We start from the raw sequence: 17,188 nt of genomic DNA, 5'->3' as shown, positions 1-17,188 counted from the left end.
GGGCATTTTGAGGAGGGATATATGGGAGTTCGTGGCGAACTCAACGTACCGGACATTTGCTGAGCTTCAGGCAAATGCCCGGAAGAGGGAGATAGAGCTGGAGACTCAGGCTAGGGAGGAGGCTGAGTCTCAGGGGAGGGATCGACGAGCGGCGCAGTCTCAGCCGACAGCCAAGCGGGCCAAGCCCACTGATTCGATATTTGGGAGTCAGAAGGGCCACACTTGTGGTAAGTGTGGCAAGAGCTACGATGGGGTATGCAGAGCGGGATCTTGCTACAAATGTGGCAAGGAAGGGCATATGGCCAAGGATTGCTCCAAGAGGTTTGTAGTATGTTTCCACTGCAACCAGACCAGACACCGCAAGGCAAAGTGTCCACAGTTGCGAGGGACAGCCCTGGGAGCACCTCAGGGATCTGCCCCTGCTGCCATCAGAGCTACTGAGAGCCGGCTAGTGAAGGCCGAGGTACCAAAGGCACGAGGGAGAGCGTTTCAATTGACTGCGGAGGAGGTCCGCGCTGCGCCTGACGTCGTGGCTGGTATGTATCCTTTCTTGTATTTATTTTGATGTTGGTATATAGTGTTTATTTTATGTTATGTGTAGGTACTTTTCATGTGAATTTTATACCTGCCTTGGTGTTATTTGACTTGGGTGCGAGTCGGTCTTTTGTATCTTTGGCTTTTAGTCAGCACATCAGTATTAGTTGAGAGGCGTTCAGTCGACCTCTGAGAGTTTCCATAGCTGAAGAGAGGACGGTGTATGCCGCCGAAGTATTCCGAGGATGTGTACTCAAGATTTTCGGCGTCGAGTTTCCGGTTGATTTGGTTCCTATTGCGATGGGGGATATCTGTGTCATCGTGGGCATGGACTGGTTGAGCAAAGTGGGAGCGGTTATTGACTGCGAGAGACAGCGGGTGACCATACGAGACCCTAGTGGGGGAGTTCTTACGGTGTATGGCGAGGGTACACGTTCTGGGTCACCATTTTTTTCGGCCGCCAGAGCGAGACGGAGTCTACAGCAGGGCTGCAGGGGATTTGTAGCATATGTGATGGATGCGAGGGTTGATTCAGAGAGACCGAGGTCAGTTGATGAGGTCCCGATAGTGCGTGAGTTTCCGGATGTATTTCCAGAGGAGTTGTCAGGTGTGCCTCCGTAGAGGCAGGTAGAGCTCAGTATCGATCTGGTTCCGAGGGCTGCGCCTATCGCCAAGGCGCCTTATCGCCTTGCGCCTGCAGAGATGCAGGAGTTATCCTCGCAGCTCCAGGAGCTGCTGGGGAAGGGGTTTATTTGGCCGAGCAGTTTGCCATGGGGAGCGCCTATCCTTTTTTTCAAGAAGAAGGATGGTTCACACCGGATGTGCATTGATTACCGGGAGTTGAACAAGCTAACGGTCAAGAACTGTTTCCCGTTGCCGAGGATCAACGATATGTTCGATCAGTTACAGGGAACATCTTGGTTCTCCAAGATCGATTTGAGGTCTGGATATCACCAGTTGAGGGTGCAAGATGAGGACATCCAGAAGACAGCATTCAGGACTCGTTATGGGCATTACGAGTTCGTGGTGATGCCTTTCGGACTCACCAATGCACCGGCGGTGTTCATGGATCTCATGAACAGAGTGTGTTGGCCGATGTTGGATTGCTCGGTGATCGTGTTCATCGACGACATATTGGTGTCTTCGAGATCTAGAGAGCAGCATGAGGAGCATTTGAGGGAGATCCTCGGAGTTCTGAGATCGGAGAGGCTTTATGCCAAATTCTACAAGTGTGATTTTTGGTTGCGAGAGGTTCAGTTCCTAGGGCACCTCGTTAACCAGAAAGGGATATTGGTCGACCCGGACAAGATTGAGGCAGTGATGAGTTGGGAGGTGTCGAGGTCCCCTACCGACATCAGGAGTTTCCTAGGGTTGGCTGGTTATTATCGGAGATTTATCAGGGATTTCTCCAAGATCGACGTGCTAATCACCAAGTTGAACCGGAAGGGTGCTGCTTTTTCATGGGGTCCAGAGCAGCAGACCTCCTTCGAGACACTTCGCCAGAGATTATGCGAAGCTCCAGTGTTAGCCCTTTCGGAGGGGATGAAGGACTTCGTAGTAAATTGTGACGCGTCGATATCTGGGCTGGGAGTGGTGCTTATGCAGAGGGGTCATGTGATAGCATACGCATCAAGGCAGCTGAAGCCTCATGAGATGAGGTATCCCACCCACGATCTGGAGTTGGGGGCGGTGGTGTTCGCCCTCAAGATCTGGCGTCAATATCTGTATGGGGTTCGGTGTACCATATACACGGACCACAAGAGCCTGAAGTATCTAATGGATCAGCCCAACCTGAATATGCACCAGAGGAGATGGTTGGATGTGGTGAAGGATTACGATTGTGAGATCCTATACCACCCGGGCAAGGATAATGTTGTAGCCGATGCACTGAGCCGTAGGGCGGAGGGCGTCCCGATGCGAGATGTTTGTTTGAGATTGACAGTGATGACTCCGGTGTTGGACACTTTTCGTGGGGCCCAGGCTGAGGCCGTGAGGCCAGAAAGCCAGAAGAGAGAGCGATTTGCCGGGCTGGTATCGGGATTCGTTACCGATAGTCGGGGGTTATGACATTTCAGGGTCGGATATGGGTACCGTTTGTGGGCGGGACGCGTACCATTTTGATGTAAGAGGCTCATCGATCTAAGTTCTCGATCCATCTTGGGGCCACTAAGATGTATTTGGATCTAAAAAGGGAGTATTGGTGGCCCAGTATGAAGAGGGATGTCGCATGGTTTGTAGAGAGATGTTTGACCTGTCGCAGGGTTAAGGCCGAGCACCAGCGTCCACATGGTAAACTGCAGTCGTTAGAGATTCCCGAGTGGAAATGGGAACAGATTACCATGGATTTCATCACCAAATTTCCAAGGACTGTGAGAGGTGTCGATGCAATTTGGGTGATTGTGGACAGGTTGACGAAGAGCACTCATTTCCTTGTTATCAGTGAGAGCTCTTCCATGGAGTGGTTGGTAGAGATGTACGTGAGAGAGGTGGTATCACGGCATGGAGTGTCGATCTCGATTGTCTCAGATCGAGATTTACCTTTCACTTCCAGATTCTGGAAGAAGTTTCATGAGGAATTGGGTACGAGACTGCATTTTAGTACCACATACCACCCACAGACTGACGGGCAGAGTGAGCGGACGATTCAGACGCTCGAGGACATGTTCTGAGCATGTGTGTTGGATTTTGGCGGGAGTTGGGACACTTACATGCCCTTGGCAGAGTTTTCCTACAACAACAGCCATCATTCGAGCATTGGTATGCCACCCTTTGAGCTATTTTATGTGAGGAGGTGTCGGACCCCCATTTGCTGGGGAGAGGTAGGGCAGCGTGTGATGGGTAGTACTGAGATCGTGCTTCAGACGATAGAGCAGATTCAGCAGGTCAGACAGAGGTTGTTGACCGCTCAGAGTCGTTAGAAGAGTTATGTGGACAGGCGCCGGTTCGAGCTCGAGTTTCAGGTCGACGACTTCGTCCTCCTGAAGGTCTCTCCTTGCAAAGGAGTGATTCGATTTAGGAAGAGAGGCAAGTTGGGGCCCCGATATATTGGTCCTTTCAGGGTGATCGCGAGGGTAGGCAGCGTAGCCTACCATTTGGAGTTACCTATATACTTGGGTCAGATCCATGACACTTTCCATGTGTCGCAGCTGAGAAAGTGTATAGTAGATGAGTCGGCAGTGGTGCCATTAGAAGATATTCAGGTGGATGCGAGCCTGAACTATATTGAGAGACCGGTGGCGATTAGGGAGCGAAAGATCAAGGTATTGAGGAACAAAGAGGTGCCTATGGTACAGGTCCAGTGGCAACATCGGAAAGGGTCAGAGTTGACTTGGGAGCTGGAGCATGAGATGCGGGAGCAGCATCCAGAGTTGTTTGTAGAGTGAGACTTCGAGGGCGAAGTATAATTCTAGTGGGGAAGAATTGTAACACCCAGATTCCCAGGTATATTATTTATTCCTTTATTTTTGGAGGTTGAGAGGGGACTCGGCGAGTTGGTGTTTAGACTCGCCGAGTATGGTCGCGGATTAGTATCCGGGTTCATAGCTGGACTCGACAAGTTCATGAGTGGACTCGGCGAGTCCACGCTGTTTAATGAAACCCTAATTTCCTGGGTTTGGGACCTATTTAAAGGCCCTTAGGGCCGTCAATTGCGGCTACCAAACCCCAGAGAGAAACCCAAAGAGATATAGAGCGTTTGTGAGGAAGGAGAGGCCATTCTTGATCATTTTGTTGGTGTAATTGCAAGAAGGAGGTGACCAAGGCTAGTGGAGGCTGAAGGAGGTGTGATTCTGGTGATTTCAGAGTTCAGAGACTTCATCTTGAGGTATTTATTCGGACCTTCTTCAGATTTGGTGTTGATTCTTAGAGTTAGGGTTTTCTAACCCCTTTAGTGGATGGATATGTGGAGCAATTGGTCCCTTCTCGAGTTTATGCTTTGGATCTGGACTCAAAGAAGTTCAGAGACCTTAACCCTTGGAGCTTTATGTTGGATTAGTGTCTAAGTCCATAACTATTTTGGTATGTACTTGACCCGATGGTGCATGGTCCTTTTGGGTTGCCTTCACCAAAGCAACTTGATTGGAGAAATAAATAGAAAGAGAGGTTATTATGATTTATTAATATGTTATAAGAATAATATATTAAAGGAGAAATCATATTTGTTTAATTAATATTGGTCAATAATTAATTAAGAATTAATTTTGTGATCAAGTGTAATTAATTAAACTAGAGGAGTTGAATTGTAATTATGTGATAGTTACAAAATAAGGTAAGGATTATCTTATATATATGGTGAACGAATTTGAGGTGATAATCACTTAGAATTTGACTAGGATAAGGGTTTCTAAGAGTTATCTTATGGTTGCTTGGTGGACAAGCAACTAGATAATGATAAGGACTGAAAACCTAATCCCAACCCTATATAAAGACCCCTAAGGCCTTGGAATTCGTGTACTTGATCCCTAGAGCATATAAGGACGAATTCTAACCTCCCTCCTCTATCTTTATACCTTCTCCATTTGCTTATGGTGTTTTTAAGCCATTAGAGGAGTGACACTTGTGACTCTCAGCTTTCCAAGGTCAATTCAAGGAGGAATTGGATTGTTATTGCTATATAACAATCAAGGTATGTTCTTAAACCTAATTACATGTGAATTCTGATTTCCATATGCTAGAATTAGGGTTTATAGTCTTGGATTCAAAGTATGTACAATAGAGAAACCTAGATCCAAGCATTAGGGTTTGTATGAGCACATAGGATGTCTTATGACCAAAACCCATCAGTGGTATCAGAGCCATGATTGGTTTCTATTGTATTGATGCTTGATGTAACTGAAAATCGTGTTTTGGCCTCACTGTTCGACCTGACTCGGCGAGTCACTCTTGGACTCGGCGAGTCAGCCCTACTCGGCGAGTTCCAGAGGGTGACTCGGCGAGTCGGTGCGTCAGACAGTGCTTATCTCGGGATTTCTTGCTGTTTTTACATTGGGATAATTACCTTATCATGTTAGATTAATATTAATCCGATTATATGATATATTTGACTATATTTTTAATCTAATTGAAGATATTTATCAATTAATAAGATAATTGTTTCCTTATAAGATAATTGATTAATTATTTTGAGTAAATTGATAAATTGTTTTGCAAGAAATCATTAAATAAATCAAATATGTATAATTATGTGATTAAATGTTAATTTGAATTATTTGTTATTTGATCCTTGTTGTTGTGAAAAGTTTCATTTTTGGCCCTTTAGGTTTTATAGTTTAAATTTGAACCCCAAAAGTTTTGTTGTTTTGAAATTTAAATAGTTGAAACCCTAATGTTTTGAAAAAGGTTTCAAAACTTGCCCTCAAGTTTTGGAATTTAAATTTTGATGCATATTTAAATTCTAAACCCTAATGTGTTGAAATGTTTCAAAACTTGCCCTCAAGTTTTGGAATTTAAAAGTTGATTAAAAGTTTAATTAGGAATGTTAAATTCTAAAACTCTAGTATAGTTTTGAAAAAGTTCAAATCACACCCTTATGGTTTTATTAATTAATTAAGGTGTATAATTAAAGGAGGTTTAATAAATCCATAAAAGTTTAGGTTTACAATTTAAGTGAATTAAAAGTATAATTGTTAAATTGTACCACCTAATATTTTAAAAGTGTAAAATACACCCTATACTATATATAACATTAAAAGTCTAACATTATATATATGTATGAGTAAAAGTCAGTCTTACCGTTAGTAGGCCTCATTCACGAATCTAGTCTATAAGAGGTGTTTAAGGAAATTGCCTATAAAATGGCGATTGAATGGGTATCCACTCTTACCCACCGCACTCTTGACTAGTGGAGGGTCGTTAGCCGAACGGGTAGGATAGGACGAAACCTTCCATTATAAGTATAATGAATTATAAAAGTAACTAAATGTTTTTCAAAATTCCCAATCTTAGTTACTTAGGCAAAAGTGAATTGATGCAATTCCATGAAATTACACTTTGTGCCCTTGCGAAGACGTTAGTGGAGCGTGTGTGGTTAACCGGCACACTAAATGGGTCTAAGCAAAGGTAGCAAAGGGTGACTCAATGTTTGTCATAGGTCGGTGGAGCGTGTGTGGCTTACCGGCACATCGAATAGGCGACGGTAACATGTGAGGGCACCATGGAAGTTTTCATGGTTATTCACACCCGCTTTGTGATCCTCGGCATCCCAGTCACAAACAAGAGGGGCATATCGAGATTTAAACATGCCATTGAAAGTTCAATGAATCTCAAAGGATCTAGGAGTTTTCATAGATTTAAAACTTAAATTTCTTTTTCGTTTTTCATGGTGGAAATTAGTGAATCGTCATTCACTTACCTTCAAATATTCTACAATTAGGGTTACGGCATCCCTCTCCCGAGTTGTAGAATATTGTGTTGGGTCCTAGCCTTAGTATTTCATTTGGGTGATTTACTGAGGACTCAATAAATGAACTAACTTGAATTCGTTTTCTCCCGTATTGTAGATGTCAAAGTTCGACAACTATGGTTTTCCCAAATCCTGTGGAACAAGCTTTCCACATGAAGATGGTATTCCACGATTCAATCGAGGAACAAGAAATCATGCTTCACTTCCTCCTCCTCCTCCCATTGTTCTCCCCAACCCACAAGATCGAAGAATTGAAAGGTTCAATATCACTAAAGCCCTATTGGAAATGAAACTTGAAGATGGTAAACCCGTGTGTGCCCACGTTCTAGGAATGAAATCACACATTGATAGGTTGATAATGTTGGGTGTGTCATTCCCAGATGAGTTGGCTGTAAATTGGGTTTTGCAGTCACTTCCAGAATCATATAATGAGTTCAAAAGAAAGTATTACATGATGAATCATGACGACAACCTCATTGACCTAACTTACATGCTCATTGCTGTTGAATCACAAATGATTTGGCGAAGCAATGGAGCGTATTTGTTGGAAAAGTCAACCGACCATGCTTCCGAGGACGTTCTAGGAGAACCGACCTACGTTTACTGCCAAAAAAAAGGGCGTTGGATACAAGTCTGCCCAAAGAGCCTGAAGAGTCCAGAAGATGGGAGAGTCAAAGAGTATGGCTGTGCTTCAGGTAAAACCCACTATCTAACTCCATTAAGTTCCTATTCATTGATACATAATGTGATAAGATTGCATTTGAATGGTTTACAGGATCGGTGAAAAGAAAGGAAGCTTGGTGAAAGAACAAGATGAATCTAATCACAAGGAATGGATCTTGATCGCATGGACTTGAAGATTAGATTTTGAGCTTAGATAGTTATGATAGAGTTGTTAGAAATTTTCTTTTGAAATACATAGTTTTCAATGGATTTTGCATTGTAAGGACAAATGTTTTCCGCTGCTTATATAAATAAAAATAAATTTTCGTTTGACTTATTTATTTATTTGTTTATCTCCTTGCAATAAAATCGTTATGAAAAATTGGTGTTTGAATATTTCTACAACAAATGGATATGATTCTTATTTATGGTGTTTATGGAAAAATCGCGAATTTACCAAATAGGGAGAGTTTCTCATCGCCCAAAGTTTCAATTGGACAGAAATTTCGAATCACGCAACTTGGTTGCACGATGAATGAGAAATTTTATATTTGGAAATTAGACAAATTCATTGACAAAGTGTCAAGTGAAGGACTAAGAGATCGAGCACACAATGTTGCGTGTTGATCAAGACCACCATAAGAGTAACAATGATATTCGTCATGATTTACTAAAGGTTTAGTAAATATGATTATTCTTACAAGATTAAGTGTAATTTTGAATTGATTAAAGGGTTTAGATCAATAGCAGAACGAATAAGAAGAATCAAGTAGGCAGAAAGATAAAAGTTTCTCCATTCTAAGAAGATGGGAGAGTACCTTTTATGCTTTATGATAGGTCTTAATGATTAAGAACCATATCTCAATCGATCCTCTAAGTGAGTCTTAGTACAATTGTATGTCTAAGAAGAGGAATCAAGAATTGAAGAAATGGTTAAATCAATAAGTCAATCATACTTCATTCCAATAACAAGTCTTAAAGTTAAGATTGTGACATTGAGTGAAAGGTATTAAGAAGGTTTGTAACTTTCATTAAATATGGAAAGTTGTGATGTCTTGGATAAGACAAAGACCAACTAGGACCAATTTATGAAGTCTTTTGATAAAAGCTACACTAACTCTTGAATATTTGTTTGTCAAGAAATGGTTTTTGACAAGAGAATCTTATATGTCAAGGAGTCAGTGGGAGTCTTAATGATCTTGAAAGGTTTCAAGAACAAATCAAATAAACCTTATCGATCATCACTAGCACACGAGTTGAGGTTTACAACCTATCATGTTGACATTATTTTGATTCTGTGCCAATCCAATCGAGTTAATTATGCATGTGAGTTCTATGAGTTCTCATTTTGAACGCATAAAAGGCAAAGCACCGTAATCAATGAAAGGTACATTGATAGGAAAGGGTGAGTTGCTTAACTACTTGGAAGACATGGTGGGCAGCTGTGCTACCATAAAGGCAAGAAATCGAGATCAAGAAAGTTCGATCCATAAGAGTTTGAATTTGTCGTAAACCTTGGTTTTGACAAATTCACATGGATAGAAACAAATACATTGTTTAAATCTAAGTGTCATAAGATTTCCTCCTTCATGAAAATGATTGTGAGGAAATGCTTTCACTAAGACAAATTTTAAGAAGATAGTGATTGTAAAATTGCATTCTCGAATTCAATTATGGTTACGGCATCCCTTTCCATAATTTGAATTGTGAGGTTTGGCAATTAGTCTTAATTGTTTAGACACACATATGAACTATCGAAGGCAAATGTGTATAATATCAAGAAACGTTGATAAAAGATTATCAAAGCACTAAGTATTAGAAACATGAACTTAAGAAATTCAATAAGCATTGTTTTTCTGAAAGTTAAGATGTTTATGAATACATGTCGAAGCTAGTGGGAGCATAAGTGTTATGTTTTATAATAATCATCAAGATAGTGGGAGCATAAAAGTTATGATTGTATGATTATTAAGGAAAGTATTGCAAGATTAGCAATATTAATTATAGAAAACAAGAGTCATACTTTGCAATGTCGCAATAGTTGAAGAGTTGTTTTGCTATAATTAAGGGAGAGAATATTATGCTTCATTTCAAATCTAAAGGTTTAGGTTGAGAAATGTTAATAAAATTTAGTCAAAGGTACAAAGTGTGTTCTTAAAATTTCGATTATGATTACGGCATCCCTCTTCACAATTCGAATTTTGAGAACATAGCAAATAAAACATTATGCGTCGTGTCCCATACGCTTCGGGTATAGGATCGATTGCAAATGCTTTAATGTTTGACCATTCTAAAATTTTCCAAATGTCTAGCACATTTAGAGGGAAAAAGGACTAGAATCGGTTTAGACTAAAATAATTAAACAACTATCAAAGGACAATCCAAGTTTGACGAGGATTGGTCGCTTGTGAGTAGTTGGAAGTATAGTATTGGAAAATATGGAAATGTTTCCATATTGGATGGACTATATCGACATCGTTACGAATAGATAAGATTCTATTAAGAATGAGTTGTCATATGGAACATATGGAAGTGTGTCCATATTGGGAATTGAATATTGAGAAATCTATGATTAGATTAGAAACTTCTATGCAAAAGGATGTTCAAAGAATGTACTTTGAGTGAGAGACATCACGTCTATGGAATTGTTTTGTAACAATCTCCGATAGAGGACTTTGTAATATCATTGGCAATAGTCTTTATGACTTTGGTGCAGTGACATTACGAAAGGATAAGTTGCATAGAATGTTAGAATCTAGCATATTCTATAAGTAACAAGAATTTGATATTCTTTAACTTATGAAAAATGGATTTGGAGTTGTGAAATGAGAAGGATTGGAAATGTGTTCAATGTGATCTATTTCACAAAGTAAGAACCATAGGTAAACATTGTGTGCATGCTAGGAGCATGGGACAAGTGTTGGAATTCAAGTAAGAAGTTGATTACCCGAAACGACAAATAATGAGTAATCGATATGGTGATAAATAAAAGGAGTTTTATTTATACTCAAAGGTTTGAGGCCATATGGGATTAGTATTATTCTTGTGTTTCACATTTGCATGTTTTGACTTCCAGAATAATTGAGTTTATTAAGAATAATCGAATTATTCAAACGGGCCACAGTCGTTCATATGTTGGAAGTAGGTATGAATGAAGACTGTCGTGAATTGGTGTGTGGAATGTCTAGAAAAGTATTTGACATAAGCAAATGTTTGCTGCAACATTCATGAGTTCTTATGAATGTGATTTGAGCATTGGATTAGACCCACGCTCACTTGGATCATTCCATGGATTGTATCACGAGTGATTGGTGAGACGATAACATCTTATATTCTTGAAACCGAGATGTGTGAGTTGTATCTTGCAAATCGGTTGCACATTGATAATATGTAAACGCACTAGTAACTTGGTGTTATAAAACATATTGTTGTGTGTGATTCGGTGCGTAAGTACAAGCGAGCATTGTATCAAAGTTTATCCGTTCCTTTTATTCGAAGTAGGATAAAAGCGATATCTTTGGGCCCCTCGATGGTTTAGTGATGACAAACGTAAATGCTCGGCCGGGCTAGGGCTAATTTGATTTGTTCCATTAGTCAGTCGTCATAAATCGGAATCGAGATATAGTACAAAGAGAATGATTTGAAATCATATCTCATATGATATCTAGAATGGAGGAATATATGATCCCTTATCTAAGGACACGCGTATTTGATATGATCAGAGTTGACAGCGGCTTTGGAAAGCTACGATTGCAGATCGGGATCCGAAGTCATACGCATAATAGTTATTAGACTTATCCAAGTGGGAGACTATTGGATTAGTGTCTAAGTCCATAACTATTTTTGTATGTACTTGACCCGATGGTGCATGGTCCTTTTGGGTTGCCTTCACCAAAGCAACTTGATTGGAGAAATAAATAGAAAGAGAGGTTATTATGATTTATTAATATGTTATAAGAATAATATATTAAAGGAGAAATCATATTTGTTTAATTAATATTGGTCAATAATTAATTAAGAATTAATTTTGTGATCAAGTGTAATTAATTAAACTAGAGGGGCTGAATTGTAATTATGTGATAGTTACAAAATAAGGTAAGGATTATCTTATATATATGGTGAACGAATTTGAGGTGATAATCACTTAGAATTTGACTAGGATAAGGGTTTCTAAGAGTTATCTTATGGTTGCTTGGTGGACAAGCAACTAGATAATGATAAGGACTGAAAACCTAATCCCAACCCTATATAAAGACCCCTAAGGCCTTGGAATTCGTGTACTTGATCCCTAGAGCATCTAAGGACGAATTCTAACCTCCCTCCTCTCTCTTTATACCTTCTCCATTTGCTTATGGTGTTTGTAAGCCATTAGAGGAGTGACACTTGTGACTCTCAGCTTTCCAAGGTCAATTCAAGGAGGAATTGGATTGTTATTGCTATATAACAATCAAGGTATGTTCTTAAACCTAATTACATGTGAATTCTGATTTACATATGCTAGAATTAGGGTTTATAGTCTTGGATTCAAAGTATGTACAATAGAGAAACCTAGATCCAAGCATTAGGGTTTGTATGAGCACATAGGATGTCTTATGACATAAACCCATCACTTTATCAGTTATTTTGGGAGCCATGAACTTAGGATGTTATTTTTGGGGCTAAATCACCAAGTTAGACCATCTAGATGTTATATGAGTGTCAAGGTCTGAACTTTACATGATTATCATGCTTGGGAAGGTCAGATCTATGGATAAAAGAAACAGATCTGACCTCAGGAGGTCTATGGAGTTTATGCATGGCATGCACTCGCCGAGTTCAAAGATCAGACTCTGCGAGTAGGGTTAGGGTTTCCCGTAAATCACTCAGTGAGTAGACTTGCTGAGTTGGGGAAATAACTCAGTGAGTCAGAGGGGGATTAGGGGACTGGAGTTCAAGGCGGAACTCGCCGAGTTGTTCTTGAGACTCGGCGAGTTGAGTCGGGGTGGCCCCGCGATTCATGCTAGGTGTGACTCATCGAGCAAGGGGAGGAACTCGACGTGCCAAACAGGACTAAAAGAGTTAGTAGACACATGTAGACTTGCCGAGTCGCCCAAGTGCACTCGACAAGTCGGGTTAAAGTTTGACCGTTGACTTTTGTTGACCTTTAGGGTTTGGTCAACAATGTGGCCTTTGAGATAAAAGAGGGGTAAAATGGTCTTTTGCCTAGAGAGGGTTGAGTCTAGTCCCGAGAGTTGTATTTATGAGAATATTTACTTTATGTGATTAGGCGGAGGCTAGCTCATATTTCTACCGAGTCAGAGATTCACCGAGACACCTGAGGTGAGTCTTCTCACTATACTTTATGATGAGAATTGTTATCGAGATTTGAGAAAAGGAAAGTTAGATTTGAGTGATTGAAGATTAAGAACACAAAGAGTGAATATTAATCAGATCTCATATTGATAAAGACTGATTACAAAATAAGCAGAGAAGAGATATTTGTTGCGAAAAGTCTCTCTTCTACTTCTAACCTCAGTCCCTATTTATAGGAAACATGAGTGAACAAAAAATATACCAAGTCTAGACATTTTAAGTTCGCATAACAAATGACTTAGTAAAATAACATAAAATGTGAAACTATACAATACACTATTTTCGACTTTTTACAATTTTACATCTACAATCTCCCCCTTTGTAAACAGTCGATGCAATTCAACCCATAAGCTTTTGAACTGCAGAGTGGATTGTCCTTCGCACTTCTCCATACCAGGAGATCACCTTCTTGAGATCTTTCTTGTCTCCTTCATTATTCTTCTTGCAGTTATTCATACGTACAATAAAGTGCATATATTGCGAAGAATTATATCTTTCAATCTCCGAGACTTTGAACAAAAATTTCTTCGGTTTTCCTTTTGTGTCTCTTCCAGAAAACACCATGCCAAATGGTTTTAGGCATATTTCACCAACAACATACTTCGACAAAGCTGATTGAGATAAAGTTTCTTCCCAACGAACTTTTACTTCTCTACCCAGCACATTAGCTAATTCATCATCTTTAAGGGCCAAACAGTCAAAATAGTTGTCGATGAATGTCTTCACATGTGCGAAGCCAACCTTGAACACATCTGTCTCAGAGCCTTTAAGATTGTTTTCTTCCATATGCTTCAAGATCAGAGCCACTTGAATTAAATCATTGCAGTTCATCAATGGAAAATCAGCTACTGTGAAGTCATATTGCTTGTTGTCTGCTCTGATAACAAAATAACGGAAATTTTGAAGCATGTCTTCAAACAAAATATCCTTCTTAATTGTCAGCACCTTTTTAATCTTCATTAAAGACCAAACATCATCTGGATTCTTCCCCAAGACTGCATGAAATCTGATTTTCATGTGAGTATAGTCATCAGGATTATCAAATTTCTCACTAATCTGATATTGAGCAGTGATGAACATCATTTCATTGATCGGGAAATCCAATTGACAATGATCTGAGTTCGCAATATCATAACTTCTTTTCGGCTTCTTCTCGAACTCATACATCTCCCTTCCCACAACTTTCGACTCTATTATTTCGTAAGAGTAAAGTTTCGCAGGATCTCCTTTGTTCATGGAGGGAGGATCACTTGCCCTTTGCCTCATGATGCTTCGAACTTGTCTCATTCTCTCCAACTCAGCCTCTGCCTCAGCTTTCTTCTCCTCCTTTGATTTTTCATACAATATCCCTTTTCCTTTTCCCACAACATCTGTTTGAGGTTTTGAACTCGAACCTCCTTCATTTTCTTCAATAACAATACCTTTGGAAACTGTTTTTGTGGTAATTGTAGTTGAAGAAATCGGTTTCGTAGGTATAGGAAGAGTGGCTATAAGCTGAGTCGATATCACTTTTCCAACAGTTTTTGCCTCCTCTTCTTTACTTCGACTTTTCTCTCCCCCTTGCACCCCTGTGAAAACAGGTGCAGCACTTTTCGGTAGTAAAGAAGTAAAATTTGTAAGTGGAGCAAGGGCTTTTTGAATTGCTTGTTCTAAAGTAGTAATCTTTAGAGACAAGAATTTAGGAGTAAGGATTTGAGTTGATGAAGAATGCGAAACTGTTGTTTTAAGCTCAGTCACCAACTTTGTCAGCTGATCAAACTTCTCCTTTGTTTCTTCTTTATGAGCTTCAAGAACAGGAACATTAATAAACTTTTGGAGTTTGGAAGAAACCTCCACAATCTGCTTTTGAACATCTGCATGTTTAGTATGAATATCCTGAAGATCCTTCGCAAGTTCAGACTTCAACTCGTGAATCTTAAAGTTTACATCCTCACGAACTTTCTTTACATCTTGTACAAAAAGAATATGACATTCTTTTGTAGCAGCTTTTAAATCTTGAACAACGGAAGTAAAATTGCTCCCTTGTGCTTTAATTCTAAGCTCATTATTTTTGTCTGTTTGATCAACCTTTTCCATGATACGCTTCTCAGCCCCTTTTATCATGACATCAACCTCCATGGCTGATATAGAAGATATTCTACCAGAATCAGCTTGCGTTTGAATAATGGCCTTCAATTTCTGATTCAGAATTTTAAACTGTTTTCCTGTCATCAACATATGATCAGGAATATCTTCTTCATCTGAATCAAAAGGAATATCATCAAGTATCCCTCCAAAGGATCCTCCTTCAGCTTCAGTATCATACAACGTTTGCGAAGGTTGAGGATTTTCAGGTGATTGAGATGGAAAAAGTGTTGTGAATGGGTTTTGAAGAACATGATCAAATATTGAGGAAGTGGTGGATAAAGTGGTAACGGGTAATGAAATGGGTAAAGAGGTTGAGATTGTTGGTGTAACACTCAGGATAGGTGTCCCCGTATCAGATACGTTGACAACCGTATCGAAAATAGGTACCTCCTCAGAAACTGATTTGGTAAGAACTATTTCGAGTGGTTTGGTTTGTAGTAGAGTGGTGGGAAATTGCGAAGTATGAATAAGTGGTAAAGAAACATTTACCATAGATGTGACGGGTGGATTTTCTGGTACGATTTCTTCATCAGATGATTCATTGTGAATCACCATCTTCCTCCTTTTGACAAGTGTACGTTGCATATTTTTTGCAACATCTTCAGCTCGTTGTCGTTTCTTGCCTGGAGAAACTGGTGTTGGAATACTGCAAATAGTAACACCTTTACTATTCACTTCAGCTTTGCGAATTTTCTTCAATACCCCAGACTTAGAAGGTATGAGTTCTTTCTTCGACTTTGATAAAGTTTCTTCAGTTGGATTAGTTTCATCTTGTACTTTTAATGAGGATGAACCCTTCGCATCTTTCTTGCTAACCTTCTTTTTCTTTAATGGAGTAGCAACATCTAGTAATACTCCATTCTGGTCTGATGTATCAATATTTTGCAAATATCTCACCAAAACTTTGTGAGTTGGAGAAACTTTGCAAAGCATCGCATCTGGAATGCGAGCCACATGAGAAAAAATTGCCTAATCATCTTCTACAGTCTTTGGAAATTGATAGAAAGAAAATTCAGCAACTGCAACATCTATCATTACTGGAATTGCTTCTTTCTCATAAACTTTTTGAAGAATTAAGCTCCAGTATCTTGCATATGAAATCCCTTTCTCCGAATTTGTATTTTCAAGACTTTTAACAAATTCCCTCCACAACTGAGTTGCATAGTCAACATTGATATCATAGTAGATGCCCGTAACCATAGCATAGACTTCCATTCTTCCTCTATCCAGTCCAACTGACCTTCCTGTAAGACATCTTAGAAAAATGCCAAATAGGAAATTCCAGATACACAGCAACCCAGACTTTCTGAAGTCACTGATTTTCTCAAGCTCCGGTTGATGACCCATCTCATTGAACATGTGAATTATCTGCGAGTTGACAGGTTTGACAAACGGAGGATTGTTTGGAATCTGCAAGATTTCAAAAAACATCTTCTTGGATAATTTAACCTATTTGTTGTTGGTTAAATTGAAGGTGATCACATCCGCCGTGTGATTGTATGATGCCGTTGAAGCTGCCATGGATAGCCATACCATTGGAACAGAAAATGAACTGAACATAGCAGTTGACAGAGGTGATCGTTTCAGAGCAACGATAAGCATCTTCAATTCTTCAGGATAAGAGGAAACGTTTGGATCAACTTGATAATTTGTGCTTTGAATATTCACCAGGGATTGAGAAAGAACTTCATCAGTGTTGGAATGAGTGGCTGCCATTGTTAGGGTTTTGAGAAAGATGAAGTTTTGATCAAGGTTTAAACTTTGAAGTTTTGTGAGAGTTCTTGTTTGCGTAACCGTACATAGTGTTCTTGATCCCCCTTTTATAGGTTACTCAAAATTGATTTGAAATTAAAGCGGGATACATTTAATGTTATCCGATGTGGCACCTTGAAAATCGGATCATGACTGCAAAAGATAACCATGCTTCAAAAAGTAATTGTCCCATCTCCTTGAAAACCGGATAGAATACCAACCATTTTGAGTAAACAGCCTGTCAAGTTTCCCGTTACAGAATCCGAACCGTTAAAACCCTTCGCATGGAATCAAGGATCTTTCACTTTTGGGATGTAAAGTGAAGTCATATGCCAGATTTGCGAAATCATCAGTCTGAGT

The 17,188-nt window shown here is 39.7% G+C and overlaps 1 protein-coding gene across 1 annotated transcript; it reads right to left on the bottom strand.

Annotated features, from left to right (window-relative positions):
* Window positions 1-13,049: 13,049 nt before the first annotated feature.
* On the bottom strand, window positions 13,050-16,009 carry LOC111883500 (uncharacterized). The gene is made up of 4 exons (XM_023879815.2): window positions 15,566-16,009; window positions 14,315-15,127; window positions 13,412-13,738; window positions 13,050-13,115 (listed from the first exon to the last, which is right to left on the bottom strand). The coding sequence occupies exons 1-4, from the start codon at window positions 16,007-16,009 to the stop codon at window positions 13,050-13,052; spliced, it is 1,650 nt and encodes a 549-aa protein (XP_023735583.2).
* Window positions 16,010-17,188: the final 1,179 nt, after the last annotated feature.

The sequence above is a fragment of the Lactuca sativa genome, chromosome 3, assembly GCF_002870075.4.
Source record: "Lactuca sativa cultivar Salinas chromosome 3, Lsat_Salinas_v11, whole genome shotgun sequence".
NCBI lineage: Eukaryota > Viridiplantae > Streptophyta > Magnoliopsida > Asterales > Asteraceae > Lactuca > Lactuca sativa.
Note: the sequence above shows the minus strand (reverse complement) of the source record. Positions and strands in the feature narration are given on the sequence as shown.

Excerpts from the sequence above, each read along its gene's own strand:
- LOC111883500 (XM_023879815.2), bottom strand. The coding sequence starts at position 16,009 with ATGCTTTGCAAAGTTTCTCCAACTCACAAAGTTTTGGTGAGATATTTG. Across the intron at positions 15,128-15,565 it reads ATCCACCCGTCACATCTATG|AAATTGAAGGCCATTATTCA; the intron begins GTAAATGTTTCT and ends ATTCTGAATCAG. Across the intron at positions 13,116-13,411 it reads CGCAATATATGCACTTTATT|GGACTGAGGTTAGAAGTAGA; the intron begins GTACGTATGAAT and ends TCCTATAAATAG.